The sequence below is a fragment of the Xenopus laevis genome, chromosome 1S, assembly GCF_017654675.1.
Source record: "Xenopus laevis strain J_2021 chromosome 1S, Xenopus_laevis_v10.1, whole genome shotgun sequence".
NCBI lineage: Eukaryota > Metazoa > Chordata > Amphibia > Anura > Pipidae > Xenopus > Xenopus laevis.
The window spans coordinates 125,822,652-125,849,838 of NC_054372.1; the positions used below are offsets into that span (position 1 = coordinate 125,822,652).

The 27,187-nt window shown below is 39.9% G+C and overlaps 1 protein-coding gene across 6 annotated transcripts in view; it reads right to left on the reverse strand.

Moving 5' to 3' along the window:
- The window catches only part of ptch1.S (patched 1 S homeolog), a 78,573-nt gene extending 51,845 nt beyond the window's left edge, over positions 1-26,728 (reverse strand). The window contains exons 1-2 of one of the 6 annotated variants that reach the window (XR_001933032.2): positions 15,374-18,783; positions 11,949-12,141 (exon numbers count right to left, since the gene is read on the reverse strand). Coding sequence is in view for 3 of the 6 variants with exons in the window: in XM_018234330.2 (XP_018089819.1) it covers positions 11,949-12,141; positions 15,374-15,544 (364 nt within the window). In the remaining 3 variants the exon portion in view is untranslated. 6 annotated transcript variants of the gene reach the window in all.
- Positions 26,729-27,187: the final 459 nt, after the last annotated feature.

Sequence of the window (27,187 nt, forward strand, 5' to 3'; positions counted from 1 at the left end):
GTGAAAGCACTTCTTAGCAAAACTAAGCATTCCACAAGTATGGAGTATGTGAATAACACAGAGTGTATGATACTCACACCATATAAATTTTCTTTCCTTCCAATCTTGAAAGCCAAAGTAAGCAAAAATATCCAACCCATTTTGCCTTTGCACGCCAATCCAAAATATTATTTCATATGTTCTCATATATTGTATCTTTAAAAAAAAAATGCAAGCACACAACTGTGCAGCCAAAACATAAATAACACTAAAACTTATATATGGGAGCAGAGACATTTTTCTTACTCTCTAGTCTCTACCCTTTTAAAAGAAAGGTAAAAAAAGACCACCATGCTCTTATGGCAGGGAACACTGTTTACATTGCAATACTTGACTGTGTAATACTTCTGGCATTTTTTGGTCAGGATTCCTGAGCTGGGGGCCAAAATCCCTTGGGCAAGAATGGGGGGGGGGGCTTTATGAATGTGCACGTTAGTTGTTGCTTATTTACACAGTGTTTCTGTATGGCTAGATTAGAAACAGACACAATAGTTAACAATATGAAACGGAAAGTGACTTAGCAGCAATCAGAACACATACTTAAAGCTTCAATGAAGGAACCCATTGAGAAGGGTAGTAAAAGAACAGAAGAGTTGTGCAAGGCTGTTTTCATAGGCGGGGCATGAAGAGTCAAGGTGCATGGCCTCTGGATTGTAGGAAATTATTACAGGAAATATCATATTGCTGACATTTGTCCACCAATTTAGCTATATTAAATAGAACAGTCCAGCTTCCCTCCCCGGTACCGCCTCATTCATTTTGGACCCAGCTTGCAAGGATTTCTGTTTTTTATACAGAAGAAACAAATCTAAATATTAAAGCACAGTAACTGTGAAATACCAGTGAGGGGTGAAATATGCACCATGAGAAAGCACAAAACAATCTTTAGTTCTATCCTATCAGCAGGCTCCCAGCTGTAGTTCAAAAACTCATGGAGGTTCAGAACCTCTGATAAATACACAATGCATTGCTAAAAAATAATTCATTTATCTGTGTTGTATTTTAGCAGATTGGGTAAAATCAACTCTAACTCCAATATGAGACAAAGCTGCCATAGTGCATCACGTTTAAAAGCAACTACCATCTTGTCTATTACTTGCTTTAACTTCTTAAAGAAACAGTAACACCATAAAATGAAAGTGTTTTAAAGTAATGAAAATATCATGTACTGTTGCCCTGCACTGGTAAAACTGATCTGTTTGCTTCAGAAACACTACTATAGTTCATATAAACCAGCTGCTTGTGTAGCAATGGTGGAAATTGAAAAAAGTCTATATGGCACAGGTTAAATAGTGGATAACAGATAACACCATTATGTTCTACAGAGTTTATCTGCTGTGTAACTTGAGCCTTTTCTCATTTGAATGGCTGCCTCCATTGCTACACAGCAGCTTATTTATATAAACAAAAGTAGTGTTTCTGAAGCAAATACAACAGTTCTACCAGTGTAGGGCAACACTTCCATTTTTACAATGTTACGGTTCCTTTAAAAGTGTATTTCGCTAAAAAAATTAAGCTTAGCATTTGTAATTATGCTTTATTTTTATGGTTTTTGAAATATGGCTGTAAGATCTCTTAACTGGAAACGCTTGTGACCAACGTTTAAACATTAAATAAAACACATTAAGATAGTTTTACCACCAATATGGGTTCACAATAACTTACGTGTGATCAAGGTACTTTTAAAAGATTATAATTATTTGCTTAAAACATACTGTATGTAAGGGAGTTGGCCTCCCCATAAATGTTTTTTTCCCATTCCAATTTAGCACTGGATAGTCAGTGAAAAATCAGACAGCATTTTTTGAAGCAGATGACTTACAAACCATACAAAATAATGAAGACAAACTGAAAAGCTGCTTGGAACAGGGTCATCTATAACCATGTTAACTGGGTCCAGTTATTTACTATACTACGTGTTTAGGAGACAGATTATAATAGAATTATGTCATGTACAGAGGTCAGTGGAGATCAAGATACCTTTCTAATAAATGTTTCTTTATCAATTATACTAACTATACCTTTGGTACAGTTCCTTCAAGGTTATGTACTTTGTGCTCTGCGGATGTCCCTGCATGCTATCTATTTTGCATACATTATTCAATTATCTTCATTTTTAAGCTACCACATTGTAGGAAAGTTTAAATCACTTAGGGGGTACCAAATATTAGGCACCCTTCAGTGATTGTAATCAATTACCGGATACCTCAGCTGCACTGGCTCGGGGTTCCTCTCAGGAAGTACCACGGAGTGATCCTCACCCAGAACCTCTCTCCCCCTCTCTCTCTATATTATACTTAATACTCTATCTATACTTAATAGGAAACAATTATTTGTTACCTATTAAGGAACATATCATTTACAAAATCATTTCAGTTAAGACTCCTTCATTCCTAAACACTTCCAAAACATCAGGCCACTTTCTGCAAGGAGTCTGAATGTTCTTCCTGTGCTTGCCAGGTGTCCACACTCCAAGGACCTACAACAAGGTTAAATGGCTCCTAGTAAAACTGACCATATTGGGTGTGAATATGATGGCTTTACTGGGACAGGAACTGATAATAATCATGTGTATAAGTGTATATAAGCTAGTATATAAGCAGAAGCTTACATTTCATACTTCTTCAGCTTGCTAATAGATTAGCAATGTTATTTCACGCAACACCTTGTTTCCTAAAAAGTTATATGGTGCGCCAATGCTGATAACAAGCGCAGACATTTTAAATAAAGATGAATGAAATGCTAATCAATCAAATTTTTTTGGTGAGCTCAACAATTCATTGTGTGGTCCAGTGCCACAACATATATGCTCATAAAAGAAGGGGTGCCTCAAAGTTCCTTGACTCCAGTTAAACTTGGTTGGCTAAGTATGCTGGAAGAACTCCTGATATAGACAATTGTTTTCAAATATTTGAATCTAACATTTACATTTATTTAATACAAACAATTTCAGACAAATTACCATAATGAATGCACTACTTTTAAATAGTTTCTGATCACACAGTAATACACCTTTAAACCAAGCAAATCTTGTTTTAGCTTGGGCAGTGTAATCAAACTGAATTTAAACTTACTAAATGAAATAGACAACAAAGATGATTCAGGATGTTAACAGTAATTTTGAAATTAGTTCAAGTTTGTGGCTCCAAATCTAGTAGGTTAAAGAAAGGTCAGCTTTGAGGAAGAAACCAAAATGAAATATAAACATGGCATTGTGGAAACCAGACAAATCTCCCTCAGCTTTGTCCAGCCAGACCTAATCTAGGCATCGGCTGTGCAGTATAATCTAAACAAACAGATCAGTCGATTCATACATCTGGAAACCGTCATTTTTTTTTCTTCTAGCACAAAAAACGTAGAGTTAAATATTCAACTCCAAGTCCATGGTTATTAGTGGGGTTAAGTAGATAATGAAATTGGTCTAAGGTATCTCCATATTTTCAATGCACGGCTCAACATCTATTTAGGACAGGGAGATAAGCACCATGGGCTTGCTCCTAGACTTGCAGTTCTCAGCCCTGACACTATGCACTGCTGCCTACCGCAAGTATTTTCTATCTTTAAGGTGGCCATACACAGAGATCCTCTCGTGTGTCGATTTTGCTAAACGAGCGGATCTCTCCTCAAGGTGGGCGATATCAGGCCAATCAAATCATGGGCCCTAGGATCAATACGGGCGGTCAGATCGCGGGACTGAATTAAGAAACAGATGCGGTGCACGTTCCGATGGGATTTTTTCCCCTGCCCGATCGACATCTAACCGACTCTCGTTCAGATACCGATCGGGGAAGTCCGTCACACGGGCCAATAAATAAATGACTTGGTCTGTCGACAGCTTTTATCGGCCGTGTATGGCCACCTGAAGAGGCCTCTCTGCTTCAGAGTAATTGAGCAATTCAGTTAGTTCAAACGCACTGCATTATGAAGCATCCCATAAATCATACCTCCCAACATTTTGGAAGTAAAAAGAGGGACAAAAAATGTTTTCTGTGGCCACACCCCCTAATTACCATGTTCATTTTACAAAATTTGGCAGGTTATGAAAGTTTGAAAATATTTCTCCTTATCTAAACTTTTTTTTGTGTCTTAAAATTGTTATAAAGTATCTTATTTACACCTGTTACCTGTTCTGTGCTCTCTGCTAAAAGCCAATTAAGTGAGAAACTTCGTTTCTTTTTCTGGCTGTTCAGTGCAGAGAAAATATGGACTTTCCAGTACAAATGAGGGACTGCAGGTTGAGCTGTCAAAAGAGGGACTGTCCCTCCGAAAAAGGGACAGTTGGGAGGTATGCATAGATGCAATGCAAAAATGCCATAAGGGCTAGTCCACACGGGGAGATAGCGATGCGTTTGCGGTCGCCGCGACCGGCGCAGGCGACAGTTTTGTATGGGCGCCTATGTAAAAACGCCTGTGCTAACCACACGAGGCGATGCGCTTTTCAACAGTCGCCTGAAAATGCCTCGCCAGGCTTTTTCAGGCGACTGTTGAAAAGCGCATCGCCTCGTGTGGTTAGCACAGGCGTTTTTACATAGGCGCCCATACAAAACTGTCGCCTGCGCCGGTCGCGGCGACTGTCGCGGCGCTTTGTCGCCGCGACCGCAAACGCGTCGCTATCTCCCCGTGTGGACTAGCCCTAAACCAATAGCAGTTTTCCAGTCAACTAAAAGCTGATAAGCACATTTACAAAGTGCAGGTAGGGTGCTAAGTGGGAAAAAATGGGCACCCTGTCCCCTAACTTGCAACACAGGTAGTGCTAACGAGCTCTCTGCTTATGTCCAGAAGGCATGTCATAGAAGAAAGAGCAATTAGTGTGCTGTACTGTAAGTCTATGATAGCCAACTAGTGATGAGCGAAATTATTTGCCAAGTTTCTCTGTGAAAATGACACCCATATGGACTCCAAATGGGTGAAAAAAAATTAGTTGCCCATAAAAAAATGTTGCCCATAGATTTCAATGCATTTCAGCGAATTTTCAATAGCTAACTCTCTAGAAATGAATATCTGTGGCAGGTAGGTAAGTATAAGAAGCTATTCTAGTTTTTATAATGACATTCTGTTAGTACCCCAGTAATTAAAGACATTTTGAAGACATTTCTTTCCCTCTCACTAGTGACAAGATGGGTTAGTGTAGTGCTTATTCCTACTGCATAATAAACTGCTGCTTTGAGAACAGTGAAAACAAGTGAGAAACTGGGAATTGTCTACAGTGCAAGGACCAGACATGGCGTAGCTTCAATTTCCCTGTTAAACTATTATGTTCAGACAACACCCACTTAATGCCTTTGCCTCTCTAAGGATATTGAGAGGTGGAGTTCAACAACAGCTTGGGGCTGCAGGATGAACCCTGGAAGTAGCTGAAGTTCAGGGTTTGGGTGGGATCTAGTGCTCACTGAGAGTAATGGCTAAAAGCACATCATCTCCCCACCACTTAGGGGCAGTTTTATTAAAAGTCAAGGTGAATTTTCAAATGAATTAGAATTTCAAGCTATTTTTTGTGTATTTCGACTAGGAAATTGTCCAAATTCGATTTGAATTTGATAAAAATTCAAAAATGCGAATATCGAAATTTATCATATACTGTCTCTTTAAAAATTCGACTTCGACCATTCACCATCTAAAACCTGCCGAATTGCTGTTTAATCCTATGGGGACCTCCTAGAACCTATCTGGACCTAATCCAATTCGATCGAATGCGATATTCCTTCGATTCGTACTATTTGAATTTGGCCGCATACGGACCAATTCGATCAAAAACGGACCAATTTGACCAAAAAAAAAAAAAACTAACGTTATTTCGGTTGGTCTTTTTGAATTCGAATTTCGAAGTTTTTTCAATTCGAATTTCGACCCTTGATAAATATGCCCCTAAATGTGCGATCAGTAGCTTTTCTAGCACACTGTGCAACAAAAGAACTGGGTATAGGCACCCCAAGCACATCATATAGTGAGAGACATTGGTTGAGGCACCACAAGCACATAATAAACAGTGAGACATTATACACAATAAGAGACAGGGTTTAATTAGTTAGTATGGGCGAATACTAGTAGTGTAGTAGTAGTGATGGGCAAATAAATTCATCTGCCACGCATTTGCAGCAAATTCCCGCATTTTGCTGGCGACAAATAAATTTGCAAATCTCCCACGGAAATTCGGCAGCAAAATTTTGCCGGCATCAACATTTTTTTTGGACACGTGTCCGAAAAGTCGCTCACGTCAAAATCGGTGCTCGTCAAACGCCCATTGACCTTAATGCCATTGTCATCTTGGATGCGGGCGTCAATTACAGATTTTCACAACTTTTCGTGAAAATGTCAGATTTTCAAGATTGAAGATGTCCGAATTTCACAATTTTTCCGTGAACTTTTCAACATTTCGCAAATTTTTCGGGAAGTTCACAAATTTTTTGGCGAAGTGAAACGGGAGAAATTCTCCCATCACTAATGATTAGTGGAGGTGCATGTGACACTCAGACTGCCCCCTTCTCTATTCTGCTGCCTCGTGTAACCTCCTATTTATCCTTTGCTCTCTTACTAGTTTCTCATCTGCTGGTGCCACTACTCTATCCCTCTTTTAATTTGCAATTTATAGGTCCATTTGCATGTTTTAGTAGTAACCTTGCATTTTTGTGCACCCCCCTCCCCATATTTCTGTGCTGCTCTGACTATGTTTCCCTAACTTGATATACATGCTGTTTTATGGTTTCCAGGCTGGTGGGGAAAGGAACAGAAGGTAATTAAAGCAAAGGAGTAAAAGAGAAGAAGGTAGCTAGCTGGGTGCTGGCCCTGACACATATAACCCAGGAACAGGAACAGTTAATCACAGGAGCAGACACAGACTAAACTTCAGCTTATTTCCCCTCAAAGTGCAAGTCCTGGTCCTGCCAATAGGGGATTGGCAAAGTTTCAAATTTCTTCCACCAGCCTAGCCAATACTCTTGAAGAGACACCGGGACTTGCATCTCGAGGGGGGAAAAAACAGAAAGTAAAGCTTTTTCTTTAATTTTTCTCTCTCCTTTTCTTGATTCTTTATCAGCCAGGTTTGGGAAGGCTTACCCTTCCCTAGCGTTAATGAAAACCCATCCATGAAGTGTTTACTTATTGAAGAAAATCCTTTATTTCCTCAAGTGTCACTTACACAAAACACCATTTGCCAAAATAGTTTCAACACTGCAAGTGCCCAACTAGCAGAAGCCCCATCAGTGATGACTGCTCAACATGCTCATGTGCGGTGGGTATTCAAGTCTGAGGGGAACAACATTAATCTAGAGGCAACTGAGGATAAAAGTCATACTCCTAATACGTGGTTTGACATGCAAGGCAAAACAGGCTCTGAAGCAGTTCCCTATAAATATCCTATTAGGGGGTGAGTATTTAGAATGCATTGTGGAAACAGCTTTGCTATCCATAAAGAAGTTCACAGACCAAGAGACTATGTTAAGGTTGCACGGCATAAATTTAGTATTGCATAAAAAGCAAATATTTAAAGTGGCCCTGTCACCACGACACAAAAAGCCGTATAATAAAAGTCCTTTTCAAATTAAACTTGAAATCCAATTTAAATTTTTTATTAAAGCATTCGTAGCTGTTGTAAGCTCATTTAAAAATCTCAGATGTCATAGAAACATGTCTGATGCATGTCAGCATAGGCCTTAGTGACAATAAATATAAAATATCTAAGTGAAAGTTTTGTGATATTCCTATTCAGATAGAATATTGAAGGATAACAGTGCTGCCAATTGCATGTCAATACCAAGGACCACCTAAACTGAACACGTATAGAACTTTCCAAGCCACTTTGCCCCTAATCAACTAGTTCTCTTGAAAATGGGTATTGCATCTCACAAGAAGTGCCAGACACATGTTAAAACTATTGCATACTGACACTAGGTTCATGCATGTCATGACCCAATGCCATATTAAAGGTACTTTTCAGTTCAAAACTCCAACCAACCAATAAAAAAATAGACAATGGTCAGAAAATCACTAGATAGCACAGATAATAACTGGGAAGTGGAAGTATTTAAAATTTGTCCCACTGGTTTGGTACCAACGTCAGTACTGCTCCGATGACTGACAGATTTCTAGGCATCAAGCAAAGACAACATATTCTTTTGGCTCTCACGCTCTGTATCAATGAGCACTATACTTACACAATATTTAACTTAATAATTACCTTTTCAACTGGATGGCCAATGATTTAGCAACTCCACACAAGGTGTATAAGAATACAAGGAGATATTACAAGAGATGGCAGCCTGGTAGATAGGCTTTACACCAGGCATAGATTATAGACAGCTCTTGTTTATTCCTGGGTTGACGGCTTCCCTTTAGAGTACCATTCAAAGATTTTTGGAAAAAAAAAGCATCATTGTGAGATTTAAAAATGCCAGCATTTTTCTCTAAAAATAATTGGTAACAAAATGAATGGAATGAACAGTCTGGCATAGCTGCACAACTCTCACCTAAACATTAGATCACATTTGCAATCATATATGCAATCAGCAAGTATGCCATGCATTTTTTAATTAACTTTAATTCCAACTGTCTACAATGAGAAGTGAAGACGATATTTTGCAAATTTATTTTTGGCAGAGAAAAGTTGCAGCTATATTAATTTTAAAGGAAATATCACAAAATAATGCAGTAGTTACTTTATATACCATTTTTTTGACTATGTATGTCAAACAAATATTTTTTTTTAAGAATGAAAAACATTCATGTAAATCAGTGGTCCCAAACTGGCACGGTTTGCACCTAGATACTCCTGCATGTACAGTTTGAAGGTCCGTTAACCTGTGGTAAATGTTTAATTATTGTCCTATACATACCTGAAGCTATGCCCAAATGACTGATAAAATCAATAGATATACAACAAGGTTGGGGCAATAAAAATTACTTAAACAGCCACACCCAGCCCACAGGTTTCCTTTTTAGTAATGTTTTTTAATTTATGCAAAAGAACTAAGGTTGCCACAGAATGTGTTTCAGCAAAGGGATTGTCAAGAGTCATCTATCAAGAACCACTAGATTTTGTATTGATGTCAACAGTGATAAAGAAAGATGCCTAATTTGGGGTCAGTCATGTACTGGTTCGGACATGCAAATACAGACAAGCAGAGGAAGAATGTTATGAGAACTTAATAAGCAATGCCTTCATACCTTAGTGCCTAATTAAGGGAACATACATGGAAAACCAATCCTATTTATGAAGAGGAAATACTTTCCTTCTAATAATTTTCAATTCCTGAAGGTCTGCCAACAATCCATGAAATGTATTTTGTATTCGTTCCACTAATTCATTAGTAAAGATGGATGGTGTCAATGAATACACTATTACTTAAGGGCAAATATAAACTTGAGAGGTAAAGCAACAAACAGCTCAATCAAGAACAGAACCATACAAATATAATACTGTATTAGAAAACAAATAAATACAGTCAATATTGCCAATGTTTTCACTGGAAGCTACAACTGCTTCTTCTGAAACTCCTATTTAAAAGCCAAATTCTATAACTCCACTCCTTTGCCAAGTGCTGGCTCAAGGTTTACATGCAAGCAATAAGAGACTAATAGAACTATTACCCTCTAATGGACTGATACCCAAACAGTGGGTTGCGAGCAACATGTTGCTCACCAACCCCTTAAATGTTGGTCTCAGGGGCCTCAAAGCTGATGCTTATTTCTAAATTCCAGGCCTGAACTCATGTTTTGTGTTCATAAAACCAAGTATACTGCCTAACAGAGCTTCCTGTTGGCTGCCAGTACAGTTAGGGGCTACCAAATACCCAATAATTGCCCTTATTTGGCATCCTAAGAACTTTTTTCATGCTTGTATTGCTCTTTTTACATTTGAGTGTGACTCACGGGTAAGCAAAGGTACTCAGAACTGCTGATGGACTCATCAGGCTTCAACCAAACAAATAATCATCACTAACTTTTGCACAGTTAGTGACCTCAGTCAAAGAAAGACTCATTTCCAGGGGGATCAACTGTTTTGGTAAGGTATAAATGTGGTTACATGTTTGTTGCCATATTAGCATACCAAACACGAAGAGACAGATTTATCAAAGAACTCACCTCAGAAACATATTTTAAAAATTGAACTCCATTGATAAATACGATTCTAAAAATCCCATAGGAATGAATAGAAAGTGAGTGCGTTTTTGTTCAGTGAGTTCTAATCTCAAACTTTGATAAATCTGCCTCTAAACAGTGCTACGCAATATGTTGGCGCTATATAAATACATGTTAATAATAATAATAATATAATACTATAATAATAGTATTTGCATATTTTACTAAACCAACAAGTAGCTAGATATAGATATAGATATAGATATAGATATAGATATAGATATAGATATAGATATAGATATATATATATATATATATATATAATACACAAAAGCCATGAATATCCTGTAAATTATATCCTTATAAACGGTGAGTTCTGATGTCATCAGTTATAAACGGTGAGTTCTGATGTAATTTCTGTCACATGACTCATTAAAATTTGTGTATTATAATAAATAAAGTACCCCCAGTTGCAAAATATGAGGATATTAGAAGTTACCTCGGAGTTCCATGACCTGTATAAAAACACTCGGCCTTCGGCCTCGTGTTTTTATATGGTCATGAAACTCCTCGGTAACTTATAATATCCTTATATTTTACAAGAGGGGGTACTTTATTCACTATTTAATACACAAAAGCCATGAATATCTTGTAAATTATATCCTTATAAAACGGTGAGTTCTGATGTCATCAGTTATAAATGGTGAGTTCCGATGTCACTTCTGTTACATGACTCACTGAAATTTGTGTATTATAATAAAAAAAAGTACCCCCAGTTGCAAAATATGAGGATATTAGAAGTTACCTCGGAGTTCCATGACATATATATATATATATATATATATATATATATATATATATATATATAGACGTTATATAAGTAAAAACTTTACATGTTATTTTGCATGCCCTCAACCAAAGCAATGTATCATTATTGATATAGTTACAATAAGTTATGCCCTAGTTTACAATAATATAACACTACTACTTGTTTATGAATTTATTTTAGGGTCCTTTTTGGAAGAATATTATGGTAAAAGGCTACTTGTTTTGTTTTACAGAAATGATGATAAGTGAGGCATCTGAGCAGATTCACCACCTGCTGAACAATAATTCCAAGAATTCTTCAAGCAGCTCAAAGTACACTGGGAGTTGTAGTTCAACCAAAGGATGCAAACTGTATACAATGTTCAAATTGTTTACATGTTTACCTAGTTACTGTAATTCAGATGTCCTCTACATTTGCTGAAAAGATTTCTTCAGTAAGCAAATGGTAAATATATTTACTAAACAAACTAGCCTTTAAAAACAAAACAAAACAAAAAAAACATTAAACTTTTCAGCCACTGCTTTAATACTCGTTTTTTTCTCATGCAGCACCCTTGCTTTACCTCAGACATATGAACTAGGTTCCCCTCCCCCTAGAACGAAGAGGGGGGAGGGATACTTGAATTCTGTCCAAAACAGGACCACACACAAACAGGGCATAGCAGCCTGCAATGTACATGTCCTCCTGCTGGGGGCCTACACTCTCACCAAAAGGCTAGCTTACTTACTAAATATGTACACTGTATTACATCCCTGACTGCTGGAACAAAAACTTGCTGTCTAAAAATCTGTGTATATGTCACTGTATGGTTTTAAACTATATCTGGAGATATCCATGTGGCTTTTAGTATCATAACACAAACCACAGCAAAGGAGCATCATACCAAGCAAAACAACTTTGCCCCCCTCCTGTTTTTTCACCCCTGCCAGAAGAGGCAACAGGAGAGATGACTGTATTATAACCAAATTAATAACCAAAAATAAGAGAAAAACAGTTGGTTCCTTACCTTCAACCCACAGCTCTTCCACATTGGTCTCTAAATTAGCTGCTCTTAATCCTACAGCGAAAGCACCAAATATTAAAAGGCCCACAACCAGAAATTTTCCGCAGTTTTTTTGTATGTAACAACCAAGTTTAAACAATTGTCTTTGAAAGAATGCTCTTAGCCACAATGGAGCTTTTCTTCCTATAGCCTTCCCCTAAAAGAAAAAAAAAAAAGGAAATTATATCATCACAAAATAAATTGTGGAAAGAATCTTTACACAATATAGGCTTACTATAAAATAAACAATGTAAATGTAGGAACAAAATAAAAATACAGGGCTTAGCCAGTTTAAAGAAATGACACCATTGCTACTGCTCCAAATGCAACTCTTATATACCCAATACTCTAGGTAGGGATATAATTTAACCTGAACTCCACCTGTAACCTTTAGCTACTGCTTAAATATAACCACCAGCTCTCCCTTTAAAATGGTAGGTTACAGATGGGGTGTCTATTGTCCAAATTATTGTCCAAACTATCAGAAAAGTTTTATACCAACAAAAACCACTAGTTCTGAAGTTTTGTAGAATAAAAATTAATTCCTTTTTAAATGTCACCTATTCAGGAACCGTATGATACACGTTGCTAATGATAGATTCATGTTTGCCTCATTGCTATTGCTCCAATCTGCCACTCAACAATTAGCTTTGATGTAATTAGTGCAGGTAAAAGAACAATAGTACTGTTTGATTGCTAAATGTTGCTGTACTGCAGTAAATCAGAATCTGTGTTAGTAAATAAACCCTACAAGATGCTGTAAGCACTAGTGGGAAAAGAACAGACATACAAGCACAGTATAATTCTCACTTTAACAAGGGACATATCAGGACACATATCAAGCTAACACGCAATTCATTGACATTTTTTTCACAAGCAGATATGAATAGCACCATACTTTTAGTTAACATATATGGGATGGTAAAGGGTGTTGGTTAAAATACAATATCCAGCAACCTCAGTCAAATGATTGTTCATAAACTATAGGGAAACTAGTATAGCAGGGCTTAAAGCTTGCATGAGATATCAAATCTGACAGCATAATGCATTCAAATGAAAGTAACATAAAGGTATCAGTCCTGAACCAGTTACAGTGTTTATATAAACAACAATAGAACGGCAATCTTACTGCATTGGTTTATAACTTGGAATAAGGTAAATAATCCCAGAGCTGAGCCCTGGTACATAGAAGGCTTCACTTTCAGCACAAATGAGACACTTGGCTCAGCAGTGTTTCCACACATGCAGCAGAAGAGTAAAAATCCACATGCTGCAGACAGCACGGCTGTAGTAATTTCTAAAGTGTTTGGAGACGCTGTGTGATTTGAATGAGGAAACCCAGCAGCCAGCAGAAACATCAGTATCAGTGAACGGAAGAGGGCAGCCACATGGTCTTTCTTGCCTCTCATTCTCCAGCTTGGGAGAAGGAAAAATGCAAGATGGGGGGCCAGAGTAAAAACAGACAGGGATCATGCAAGGTATTACATGGACCAGGCACATAGAAAAAAATATAAAGCAGACATCCAACAATGGAATACTTCTCCAGGTGAGAATTCATGAGGGATACAACCTGCAAACATACTGGCTTTTAACAAATCCACCCTCATTGTTGGGTGATGAAAAGAGTTGCTGCTCGCCCACTGCTCGCAAACAAAAGGCTATATATTCCAGCTGTACATCCAAACATGAACCTAAGGTGACAGTGGCGTTCATTAACAAACATAGGTGCAAAAATGCAATAAGAAATTAACTGGTCTCCTGCAATGGCAATGCATCCCTGAATTGTAACTATGTATTTAAGTTTGTAAACTACCCCCAGTGGGTTTTAACTTCCCCCCTGCCTTCTGCCAAAGGGTAATCAACAACTCACACCCATGAGGGGGGGGGGTGAAATGCACCACAAGAGGTAAATACAAAACAGATGGACAACATAGCAGTTTTTGGACAGGGTGTGAATGTCACCTTAAGAGTCAATATTGTAGAGTTAGCATAAAAACACAGACTCCTTAAAGGGATACTGTCAGGGGAAAACATGTTTTTTTTCAAAACGTATCAGTTAATGGTGCTGCTGCTGCAGCAAAATTCTGCACTGAAATCCATTTTTCAAAAGAGCAATTTTGAAATCTGACATGGAGCTAGACATATTGTTAGTTTCCCAGCTGCCCCCAGTCATGTGATTTGTGCTCTGATAAACTTCAGTCACTCTTTACTGCTGTAGTGAAAGTTGGAGTGAAATCACCCCCCCCCCCAGCAGCCTAACAAAAGAACAATGGGAAGGTAACCAGATAGCAGCTCCCTAACAAAGGATAACAGCTGCCTGGTAGATCTAAGAACAACACTCAATAGTAAGGCTAAGGCCACACTAGGCGATAGCGCCGCGATTTGACTCGCGGCGACTTTTCGCCGCGACTTTTAAGCCGCAATCGCTGGGGAAACTTTTGCGCTGGCGTCTATGGGGAATCGCGAAAAATCGCCAGCGTAAAAACACACGCGGCGATCTTTTCTCTACTGTCGCTCGAAATTGCCTCGCTAGGCGATTTCGAGCGACAATAGAAAAAAGATCGCCGCGTGTGTTTTTACGCTGGCGATTTTTCGCGATTCCCCATAGACGCCAGCGCAAAAGTTTCCCCAGCGATTGCGGCTTAAAAGTCGCGGCGAAAAGTCGCCGCGAGTCAAATCGCGGCGCTATCGCCTAGTGTGGCCTTAGCCTAAAAGTCAAGTCCCACTGAGACTCCTACAGTTACATTGAATAGGAGAGATAACAGCCTGCCAGAAAGTAGTTCCATCCTAAAATGCAGACACAAGTCACATGACTGGGGGCAGCTGGGAAACTGACAATATGTCTAGCCCCATGTCAGATTTCAAAATTGAATATAAAAAATCCTGTTTGCTCTTTTGAGAATTGGATTTCAGTGCAGAAGTCTTCTGGAGTAGCACTATTAACTGATTTGTTTTGGGAAAACAACACGTTTTTCTATGACAGTATCCCTTTAAAGCCCATTGGAGGACAAGGGCTCTACATTGTATCCTTTGCTGCTGGAAAGTAAGAGGAGAGGGGCAGTGTGAGGGCACAGCCTCTAAACATCACTAAGTGTAACCGGGGTCATACTACCACTAAACACACTCCATGGAAACAAACATTAGAAATAAAAGTAAAAAGACTGATGCAGTATGCACAGCAGCATGCTGGCCCGTCGCACACATGAAGCCCTTTGAACTGCAGAGGCAGAAAGAAAGGTCTCAGTCACGCAGCGGCTGTGCAACTGTTGCTAAACTACAAGTTCCAGCATCCCTGGCTGCCATTGATGGTCCCTCCTCCCCAGTCAAAGTGACACTGGTTTAAGGTTCCCGTCCCTCGGAGCGTGCAAGGGCACCCCCCAAACATTCACCTCTGATATCTGCTGAAGGGCGAAATTGGCATCGCAGTAGCTCGGCCGCTGCAGATAGTCGTGGTCAGGCGGCGCTACTCTCCTGCTCCTTCCTCTCCTCCTGACTACCCTCGGCTGGGCAGCTGCCTCCCCACTAGCACCCAGTTCCGCGGCACAGGCAGCCGAGGCCATGTTGTGTCCGGCTCGGGGCCGTTGCTTTCCCCCAGGGGTTGGCACTCCGCTATCCCCCCGAGGTTTAGCTGCTCCAAATGAGACAGGCACTGGCAGCTTCTTGTTCTTCCTTGGCTGGCACAATCCTCTGCTTCATGCTGCTGCAGGCGAGAAAGAGGAGGAGGGCGGCGAGTGAAACTTTGCGCCTTCCATCCCCACATTTCGCGATCCGGGGGTCTCGGCAGCTTCCCGCATTCAGAAAGGGGTCCCGGAGTGTGTGTGTGTGTAAGAGGAAAGCGTGCGAGCTCGGGTCACACCATGGGGCGCCTCACACTCGCATGCAAAGTGCAGGACCAAAGGAAAAGAGAGCGGGCTCCCACAGAGCATGCACCCGCCGCCTGCAGAGAACAGATTGAACCTCCGTGCAGTCAGGGGACACCGCGCAACAGGCAAAGCTGCGGAACAAGCCAAACGTGCCGCTTCTCCTCTCACTAACTGGGTGTCCTCCCCCGGGAGCAAACAGTGCGCCTGGCTCTCCGGATCATGGTTTATCCAAACAGCAATGAGTGCGGGGGCCCTAGAAGAATTGCTCGGCTGCCTGTGTTCTCTCTCTCTCTCTCCCTCGCTCTTTCCTTGCTTCAATAGATGAGATTTAGGAGGAAGGGGGAGGAAAAAAACTGGCTCTCTCCATTTGGAGAAAGAGGAAAGGAGGAGAGAATCCAGAGACCCACCCCCGGGGGCTGTCAGATGGCTTGGATTCCTGCTTTCCGATTGGCTAGAGAAGGGCAGAAATTACTCAACAAACATGACTATTATTAGCTGCTTAGCAACAGCTCACCAAAGTAGAGAGACCACCCAGGCAGGCAAAGCCTTGTGTGTGCATCTCCCTGCTTCAGGGGGAGCCTTAAAGTGATCCAGCCCTCTCCTCTCGCATGCAATCCAGCCATTAGCAACTTCTTCTCCTCATTTCTTCCCCTCTTTCCGCCCCTTCTCTGCTTTCCCTCAGCTCAGATCAGATTCTACGGATTCCCAGCCTGCAACCTTCCAGCAGTTATTGGCCGCAACTCCCAGCATTCTCAGCAGTGTCGGACTGGGACACCAAGGGCCCACCAAAAAACTTTAGACCAGAAGCCCACCCACTCTACACTATTTTCTTCCTCTCCTCACTCACTCCTCAACTACATACTGGTCAGTGTCCCTCTGCCCCCCATACCTCCTGCTAACCCCAACAGTTACAGGGTCTGCTTCCTCTATTGTTGAGAATCATAAATGGAAGCCCTTTTTAATTTATATTTTGCTCCCATCAAGCTGTTGTTGAATAAGGTTTTGTCCTGCTGAGCAGAGCTTCAGAAAATTCCAAGAGAAGAAAAAGTTCTATTTAAATGAAACAGATCCTTTACAGAGGCACCTTGGCCCCAAGCTGAAACAAATGCTGGGAGGTCCAATTTGAATTCCCAAACTCACACACAAGCCTTGTCAGAATGCTGGAAGAAGAACGCAATAGTGCCAGATTTGGCTTTTTTCTGACATTCCTCATGTAAAGAGTGAAATGCTTCTGGTCAGGTTTTTTTCCCTTTTAAATGTCAGATTGAATCAAGTCCTTTTTTCTGATGCGGTGTTTCTCCATCTTAATGGAAACACCCTAGAAATATGTAAAGATGATGGAGATGTAACCTAGAATAAGCAAGTCCAACATGCATCTATTTTGGAGTTGTGCAACTACAGCTCCACACAAGCTTAAACTGCAGTGTTGAGAGATAAAGAGTAGTTTGATGACATCCGGAACACTGTAGGCACAAAGCTTGGCATGCTTGTTTAGAGTGCAGCATTTCCATCCCAGATATGAATTGATACAAAAAAGTTATGAAATGATTTATTAATGTGAAGTTCAGACTAAACTAGTCAGCAGATTGCACCTACAGTGGGGCCATGCAATTAAATCCACTTTACAGTGATAATTATCAGTCCAGCAGCAGTTGGTAGAGAAACAAAGGTCTTGTTAAGCCCCAAATGTGACAAAACCGACCAGCAATAGCTCTATGTGATGGGTCCATGCTGACCTGCATTCAATTTAATTAATGGTTTGTCTTTGCTGTTTGGGAAAAATCATTTGCCACAGGAACAGCGAACCAGGCATTCACTAAAGACTGGTAAATCACAACATTGCAATTTGCCCATTAGCTTTGGGCATATTATACCAATTGATTCCATGAAAATTGGCAACTTTGTTGCCAACTTTTCTGTCACACAACTCCAATGTTACCATACTTACTGTTGATGCATAGGGCCTAGTTTATAGTTAGACTAGAAACCAAGTCTGGAGTTCCTTACCTCTGTGTTGTATCTGTAAAACCATGAGTGCCCACCTATTAGTGGGCTCATATAATAAGAAACAGGAAATACTCAATGCTCTAAAACTGCTGACTAAAGGCATTTAAGTAATTGGAGTCATGTCACATGGAATTTCCTGTAGGATATAGTTATAAACAAGAACCTTAACCAAACTAAACTCCCTACAGGGCCAATACATAGCGACTATCTTCGCATCTTACTGGCATTTGCCAGAATCTACATTACATATTTAGGCCTGTGTCAGGACTAGGCTAGCCATTTGTTGGTAGAAAGCATGGCGAAACCCATATATAGCAGAGGTGAAAATAATAACACAACAGATTTCAATAGATCACTTTTGGGGCTGACATAGGGGCACCTACAAAATCCAGCTACAAGGGCTCCACTGACCTGCAGACCTGTAACATTTATTTATTATGTCCCTGATATTTTCAGTTATCTGGTAAACTTAGGTAATAAGTAAGTGTGTCATTTCATTGTGTAACCCATTGTAACAAATCAAATGTGTATTTTCAAGAAACTGACTAGTACCTGCTGCTTGCTGAATGGTTGTTATGGGCTACTAGACTGGTAGCAAACTTTAGACAGTTTATTACATTACCTCATTTGTATCTTATTTCCCAACCTGTGATCCTTTAACTTGTGTTGATGAACATTCCCAGCACCTTCCAACAGCTAGCAACTGTACTTCATACAGAGATACAGGGCCATTGCTCGCAAGGTCCTAGTTTACAAAGAAAGGCTCCATTAAGTCTGTTTTACCCCACACCCTGCCAAAAATTGTGCATGCACAAGGACTCAACTTGGAAAATTGGATGGAGCACATTTACATTCAAATAAAGGCACATAACTGTTATTAAACAGGTTTGATTTTTTGTTAGTGGTAAGCGTTCCCTTTGGGCATGGTCAGTTAAATTGAACTTAAAGGGGTTGTTCACAGGCCCGGATTTGTGGCAAGGCCACATAGGCCCGGGCCCAGGGCGGTGAAATTTTAGGGGCGGCATGCTGCCCAGCCGCATCCTTAGCCGCACTGGGGACGCAAAGCTCCCCAGTGCTTCTGTGCCTTAGAGTGCCGTGGGTGGCGCTAGGACCTGGCGGCAACGGGGGGCAGAGGTGAGCGGAAGCGGCCGGTACTGGGACCATGCGGTTCTCGGGGCGCCACTTACTCAAATCCCGCCCTGGTTGTTCAACTTTGAGTTAACTTTTAGTATTATGCAGGGAGTGATATTCTCAGACAATTTTCAATTGGCTTTCATTTTTTATTTTTTAGAGTTTTTGAGTTAATTAGCTTTTTATTCAGCAGCTCTCCAGCTTGACACTGCAACAATCTGGTTTCTAGGGCCCAGTTACCCTAGCAACCACACACTGATTTGAATAAGAGACTGGAATATGAATAAGAGAGGGCCAGAATAGAACGACGAGTAATATAAAGTAGCAATAACAATAAATAGCCTTTCAGAACATTTCTTTTAGATAAGTTCAGTGACCCCCATTATAAAGCGGGAAAGAGCCAGAAGAAGAAGGCAAATAATGAAAAAACTTTAAAAAATTAATAATGAAGGCCAATTGAAAAGTATTATCAAGTATAAAGAGTCTAAATTCAGGATTAATCAATTAAAATGTAAGTATTTAGGAGAAATGATCTCGAATATACATGGCACCACATCAACAGATGTTAGTTCTTAGTTTCCTTCTAGTTATGCCTGCTGAGAGTTATCCTACTGAATGTAATGTCTAATCCACATATACAACTGGAACCAATCTCTAGTTGCAACAACCACTGGTAACTGTGGATCATTGCACTAACCAATTGTGGGACACAGGTCCGGACTGAGAATTAAAATAGGCCCTGGCATTTCAGGTACACAGAGGCCTAATCAGCCCACACAGAGGCCCAACACAGCCCCTACCAGACCACTAAATACTGACTTTCTATGGACCTTATAGCAGCCCCTCTGGCATTTGCCAGAACCCACAGATTGCCAGTCCGGGCCTGGTGGGACAGTTGCAGGGGGTCCTATCCCAATAATTACAGGGGCCCCAAAAAAACACATTTTAGTTATGCTAAGTAGGAAACAGAAAACTATCTGTTTACTCACAATGCGGTAGTGTATGGTTGCTAAATTATGTGTAGAATTGTGGATACGGTATGAATATCATTATTAGGGTTGCAACAGTGGCTTGTTACTTGTACACCATATCTACAACAGCTCTGCCAGTTCATTTATATTACCTTATTTTAGACTTAAATGTATCCAAATAAATCCTCCCACAGACAAAAAAGGCCCATGTATCACTGCTTTTAACTTCGATCTCTTGTGCTCAATTTCAGCACTGACAGGGTTAAGGCTAGCACTGTGTGTGTCCATTTATAAAAAAAATACGCCGCAGACAGGGGATGGGGCGGGGCTGATGGAAGGAGGAGGCGGAGTAACAAAACAAACCGCAGCTGAGGGACAGGATTCCGCCTCGGTCACGTGATGGACGGGCCTCTGAATATGGCCCTCTCACAAACCAGCCCCTGAAGTCCCCAACGGAGTAAACTTGTGCTCGTAGTTGCATGGTGGAATGTATCTAAGGTCGACGGGGAGGGGTAGTGGAGATTTCTTTTTGAAAGCAAATGCAGACAGGAGGCAGCGCTCGATCACTTGAAGTTCTAGGGTGGGTTTTACACGACAAACCACATGGTGTACGCGTTCAACAACACTTCTGAAATTTCACTGCAGTAAAACCTTCTCTAGTAGCACTTAGTATGTTCCTAAACTGGAACTACCTCCAAAGGGATTCTGGGAGTTGTAGTTTAATAACGCCAAGAGGCTAGAAAGTTTAGGACTTTAGTTGACTCGTGCACAATCCTCTGTGGGGTGGTGGTACCTTCGTGTAGAGGCACTTAAAGGTGTGGTTCACCTTTAAGGTAACTTTTATTATGTTATTAAATGGCCAATTCTAAGCAACTTTTCAAGTGGCTTTCATTCTTTTATTTTTTTTATAGGTTCATAGTTATTTGCCTTTTTCTTCTGACTCTTTGCAGCTTTCAAATTGGCGTCGCTGACTCCCTTCTAAAAAAAACCCCAAATGCTCTGTAAGGCTACAAATGTATTGTTATTGCTACTTTTTATTACTGATCCTTCTATTCAGGCCTCTCCTATTCATATTCCAGTCTCTTGTTCAAATCAATGCATGGTTGCTAGGGTAATTTGGACCCTAGTTACCAGATTACTTAGAAGAAGAGCTGCTGAATAAATAACTCAAAAACCTTTATTAATAAAAAATGAAAACAAATTGAAAATATCACTCTCTAGCTCTACATCATACTAAACGTTATCTCAAAGATGAATAACCCCGTTTAATGTTCACTCACATGCTTGGGCTGCTGCGTAAAGAAATACCAAGCAAGCCATAGTACATTCCTCAGCGTTACCTAATACCGTGTCGGGCTGACAGCGAGTGGCCAGTAGCGAGATGAAAGGAGCTGCAGCTTTTAAGGCTTTTATTTTACACATCTACCAGGTTCCCCGATGGCTACCGGCGAGAAGAGAAGCCCATTGAGATTATAGTAAGCTGAAATCTGTCTCCTGGAGCTTTAATAAACCCTGTCCGGCAGCATCCTGCTACAAGAGGGGAGCACATTCTACATAAATCTAGAGTGCCAACTAAATCAAGAAGCGGAACTATGTTTAGTGGTGCAGCGTTGCACTAGGTGCATTAAAAGGGGTTGGTCACCTTTGACTTCATTTTTAGTATGATGCTGAGAGAAATATTCTGAGACAGTTTGCGATTGGTTGTCATTTTTTCTTTTTGTTATTTGTGTATTTTAGTTATTCAGCTTTTTATTCAGCAGCTCTCTAGTTTGCTAGGGTCCAAATTAGAGTTGGGAGTAGGGTTGCCTCCTGGTCGGTGTTTTAACGGCCTGGCTGGTAAAAATGATGGCTGATCCCAATGTTATTAATAGGGAAAAAAGATAAATATATAGGAAGGCCGTTTTTTTTTTTCAGAAAAGGTGGCAGCCCTAGTTGGGAGTGCCAGCGACCGCTTGGAGTGGAGGGACAAGGGTCTGAACTAGGGGTAGGCAGAGGAAGTATGTGCCCAATGCCCCTAAACATTGCACCCTAGGCATGTGCTTCTTTTGTCTGAACCCTAGTTCTGGGTTTGGAGACTGGGATATGAATAGGAGAGGGCCAGAATAGAAAGATGAGTAATACAAAGCAGCAATAACAATACATTTGTATCCCTTATTGGACATTTGTTTTTAGATGGGGTCAGTGACTCCCAATTGAAAGCAGAAGAGGAGGCAGATAATTAAAAAAAACAAAGACCAATTGCTTAGAATTAGCCATTCTATAACAAAAGTTAACTTAAAGGTGAACCACCCCGGGGGTTATTCCAGCGAGCACTACGGAGCGATCCTCTTCCGGCTTCTTCTGTCTTCAAATTTTCGGGGCAAAAATAATAACAAAATAGCTGACTTTTTAGTTAAAGATCGGCTTATTGTTCTACTGCCCATGCGCAGCCATGCGAAGAACAAGGAAGACAGAAGAGGATCGCTCCGTGGTGCTTCCTGGAATAACCCTGGACCGGTGCCGTTTTCTGCTGATAGCACCGGCCCGGGGTTTCAGGTAAGTAACTGCAATCACTAAGGGGTGCCTAACATTTGGCACCCCCACGTGGTTAACGACTTTCCTTCTCCTTTAAAACTCCAAGCAGAAAATATTGGACTTTAATAAATAACCCCCTAAGTCAGCCAATGCAAGGTGTGTTAGCAGATGTTTAAAGGGACGATGAGCTGCAGTCTCTCTTGCTTCTGTTCTGCTTTTTTGGCCACTTCTATGCTATCCATCTTCATCCTTGATCAGTCAGTTGAATACTGAAGAGTAGGGCCATCTTAACAGCCAATGCTTCAGAAAAGATCATCTGGTGTCAGGAAGCTTGTTGCTCACAAGTCACTGCTTAGCGATCATTGCCCTGGCAGATAATATATGCATTAATCTGGGCTTTTGAAATTAGCTGAATAACTGGATCCTTGGTGGGGCAGTCTACTTGACCCGTGACCACATACTCTGTGTGTACAAATACAGAAAACTGGATTTAAATGGTACTGTCAGAACAAATTTCCGAACATGTCAAATTGCTTTCAGTCAATGCTGCCCATTTAGTACACTGTAACTAAAATGACATGACAGTAACGTGGCACATTAAGGGCTACACAGTGTAATGAATGTGTTGGCAAACAACACCAAGTACAAGACCCAGAATTCTTATTTTATAGATAACCAAACAACAGATTGTGCACATATTAAATATCTGTACAAATACAGAAAACTGGATTTTAATGGTATTTAATCAAAAGTAAACTTACAAGATATGAAATGAGACTGCCTGAAAACACATATTCTTTGTTCATAAGCCTTTGTATACTGCACCAGAAAGGAGCACTGTACCAACAGAATGCACATGGAGCACTTACAAAAGTGCCAAAGCTACCTTGCATGCATGCTTTTAAATGTCATATGTTTTACCCCAAGTAAACATAACTTAGATTTCAAATGCTAGCCTGCACTTAAATCCCTTCCTAACTTGGTGAGGATATGCAAGGAACCCAACTGGCAATTAAGTTGCAATCAAGTCTTGCGAACAAGGGAAACAGTTGTGTTGCCAGCACATTCCATATGTTCCTTTCAGAATCTGGTCTAAAGGCTCAAGCTAAACAACTACTATCTTTTCTCTTCCTGTGGTCTGCCTTTTTCCATACACAAGAGATGAATTACCACTGGGATCTATTTGGCTTTGTTTCTATAATGTTAAAAAAGGAAGAGGTGTCATGTAAGTCTGCCACATCGTGGGTGGTCAGAGTCATGCATGCCCTCAGTTTGCCTCATTCGTATGAGTGCTGCGTCCTAGCAACAATGTTTTTCCTAATCAATCTGCTTCTATTTACATCTGCAAGCATCGTTGGCTAATAAACATGCCCTGTACATGCATCAGAACTCTCCACATTGGCAAATCATTGGGATCTATGAATGTTTAAGGTCTAACCTGTATTTAAAAGACACACTAAATACAAAAGTAGAAAGGTAGGTTATTATAATCACCAATATTTATGTAAAATAATTAAACTGTGTATCTGTTTAACAGTTGTGTGCCAACAGGTTATATTTAAGTCTAATCGTCAAATTTAGTGTCACAAATGTATTTTTTTTATTTATAACTGGTTTCCTACCTCTTTTTAAACATCAAGAGGATTTCCTTCAATTCTACTGTATTCCAGAAGGGTTTATGTAAATATTTGTGATGCCACTTAGGGGGACATTAATCAAAGGTCAAATTTCGAATTCATGTCAGTTATTTAAAACTTCCATAAACTCAAAATCCGACCAATCCAAATTTATAAATAAAATCGAATTTTCTCAGCTGGGACGAATTTAATCGACCCGAAAAACTAAATCAAATTCGACTTGAATTAGCAAAACTCAAATCGAATTTAAAAAAAATTGATTCGTCAGGACGGCTGCAAACATCACCAAATTGATCTTGGATAACGGACCAGAAAACGGATCCCATACCTGTACTTCATATTGGTGTTGCTGGCCTTGTAAAAGTATATATGGTTATTGAGCACATCACCATGGCATTGCTGAACATATCTTATCCATACATAATGGTAATGAGAGTTGTATATCCTTCCAAGGTATAGAGCATGTCAGACTAGGAAAGAGAAAAGGAGATCTAGAGAAATTAATATATAAGAGAGAAGCATGGTGGTTGTTTATCCTACAGACTGAAAAGCTGAGAGGTCTCAACAAAGATTGTGAAATTAAACATTACATAGAGTAGAGTAGGTAACCAATGAAAAATATTTATAACTGATGATATATGTTTATATACTATATACTATTGGTATACTAATGTACAAAGAAAAGTGCCAATGGGCACGAAACGCATCAGTAGTAAGGACATTATGCACTATTAATCTTTGGTAAATAAAGAAGCTTTAATTCATCTTCATTAGTCAGAAGAATTTGTATTTATGATGCATTTATGATGCATCTAAACTGTTGGCACATCATGAACATCTTACCTTTAACATAGCAGAAGCATTTGTGCTGCTACTCTCAGTCCATGCAAAAGTAAAATGCTTTACTCAGATAAGTAACATTATGAAAGTAATTATGCTTTTCATTTTATAAACTGAACTATCTAATGGGGGGGGGGCATTTTATGCTTTTGTTCCTTTTCTTGTTTTGTTTTTGCCTTGCCACTCATGTGAGCCAAAACTAGATATCCATAGTTCAAGCAAAACATCAACATCATAATTGAATTAGAGCTAAACTGGCATGCTAGCAATACCTAACAAGCAATTTACCAGCACCCCTTAACTGGCAGATGCTGATGGCACGTCACTCAGTTGCTGTGAAAATATCATGCAAAAATTTTATGTAAAACTTGCAGTAATCACATTTAAATTAATTGCTACCTGAGAAGATCTGTAAATTCAGTCATACATAGGAGATGATGGGCTGCAACAGAAGATTAGGCCATTTAGTTTGCTTGGTCTATTCACCTTGATTAGGGAAATCTGAGCCACCCGATCCCTTTGACACACACTGCTGGACTAACACATTTATTAGAGATAGGAGCATGGGAAGTGAAAAGGAAGTAAAACAATTCTGCCTCACTGTGAGTCTTTCTTTCACTCTACTAATCCGGTTTACACATCACGCCTACATGGTTAAATAGGACTTCTGCACCGTAGCATAGGAATGAGATTATAAAAGGTAGTGTGCGTGCAGAAGGGATAATGTACAATAAAGATTTAGGACATAACTAATTCCTAGCAGTTGCTTTCCGATTGCACATCCCCTCAGGGGCTTTGAAGCTCATGTAATTGCAGATTCTGCATAATACATACATATACAAATATTACATCTTATAGATATACCCCTTGCTCTGTTCTTGTCCCAATGTAAAATATGCCCTTCTTGACTTCGCCTTAAAGAACTCCTAACTATATGCTAATCCACAGTGGAACTTGCAATTAAGGATCTCACTGATATATATTAGATAGATAGATAGATAGATAGATAGATAAAGCTAAAAGAAGCACCAAATAATGTACACAAAGCATATCTTCAAAACATACATATACAGTATATCCCTGTTTCTACCTACAGATTAATGTGGCAATAACAAAGCAATATTTAAAAATGACTTAATATGACACAATTATATTAAAGTTGTTAATATATTCCTGTAACGCTAAGTCCCCATATTTTTAAAACTGCCAAGCATTTAAATACAAGCAGATTTATTGTTACCCAAAAGGGAAGATGTTTGTATCTTTCTGCTCATCGTAGAATTGTTAAGAAGTTTTTACTGTGCCCTTTCAAGGATCTCTTTATTTTACAGCTTAATCCTCAAACCCAGATCCTGTGTGACACAGGCTATAGCCATACACATAAACTCACATTACTTTATAACTTTCCTGCCAACCATTCCCTGCCCTCCCTCTGCTCCCAGATCTAAGTCCAGCAGCAGTAGCAGGATCAAAACACAGCCGCTGCCATTTGCCAAGTCCTCACTCCAGAGAATTATTCCATTATCCCAGTCATCACTCTCTCATATCTCTGCGCTGCAGCATTAAATTACTTACCATCGGGCCCCTCTCTTGAATCTGCCAAGCCCCTATGATTTTTGCAGGGAGATATTATTTTTCCCAGTTGCCTTTTTTTTGGGGGGGGGGGGCAAGGGCGACCTGGTGCTATGCCGCCCTTTGAAATCACATCAGTTTCTTGCCATCAGGAACTTAGAGTGTAATAATCCTTCTGGTTAGAGGCATTCTGCAGAGTGCTGGAAGGTCTCACAATTACATGACTGTTTCTATTAAGCAGTTCCATCGTCTTCCATGTGGGTGGTCTGGCTCTCAATAGGCAGGACCTGTCAGGATCACGTGATTCTCCCTAAAAAAGCAACGTTTTTACATATACAATAAACTCTACAAAAGAAGCAAAGAAAACTTCTCTAACATGTTATGTCCAGCCTTGTAGGGTAAACATTAGCAGATTAGCAGTTTGTAGCCTCTGATGTACACCAAGCCCCCACCTCAATTTTTTACAGATCTGAAGTATTTAAAGACAATTCAAATAGCACAATTTATAGTGTAGGCAATGCAAATACAGTATGTCAGACTGATTTGCTGAATATTCTGAATTGTACGTTTTGAAAATTTTTGGTTGTGTCTTTTATGTATGTGTTTGTGTGTGTGTATATATATATATATATATATATATATATAATACAGATATATGTTATCTTTTA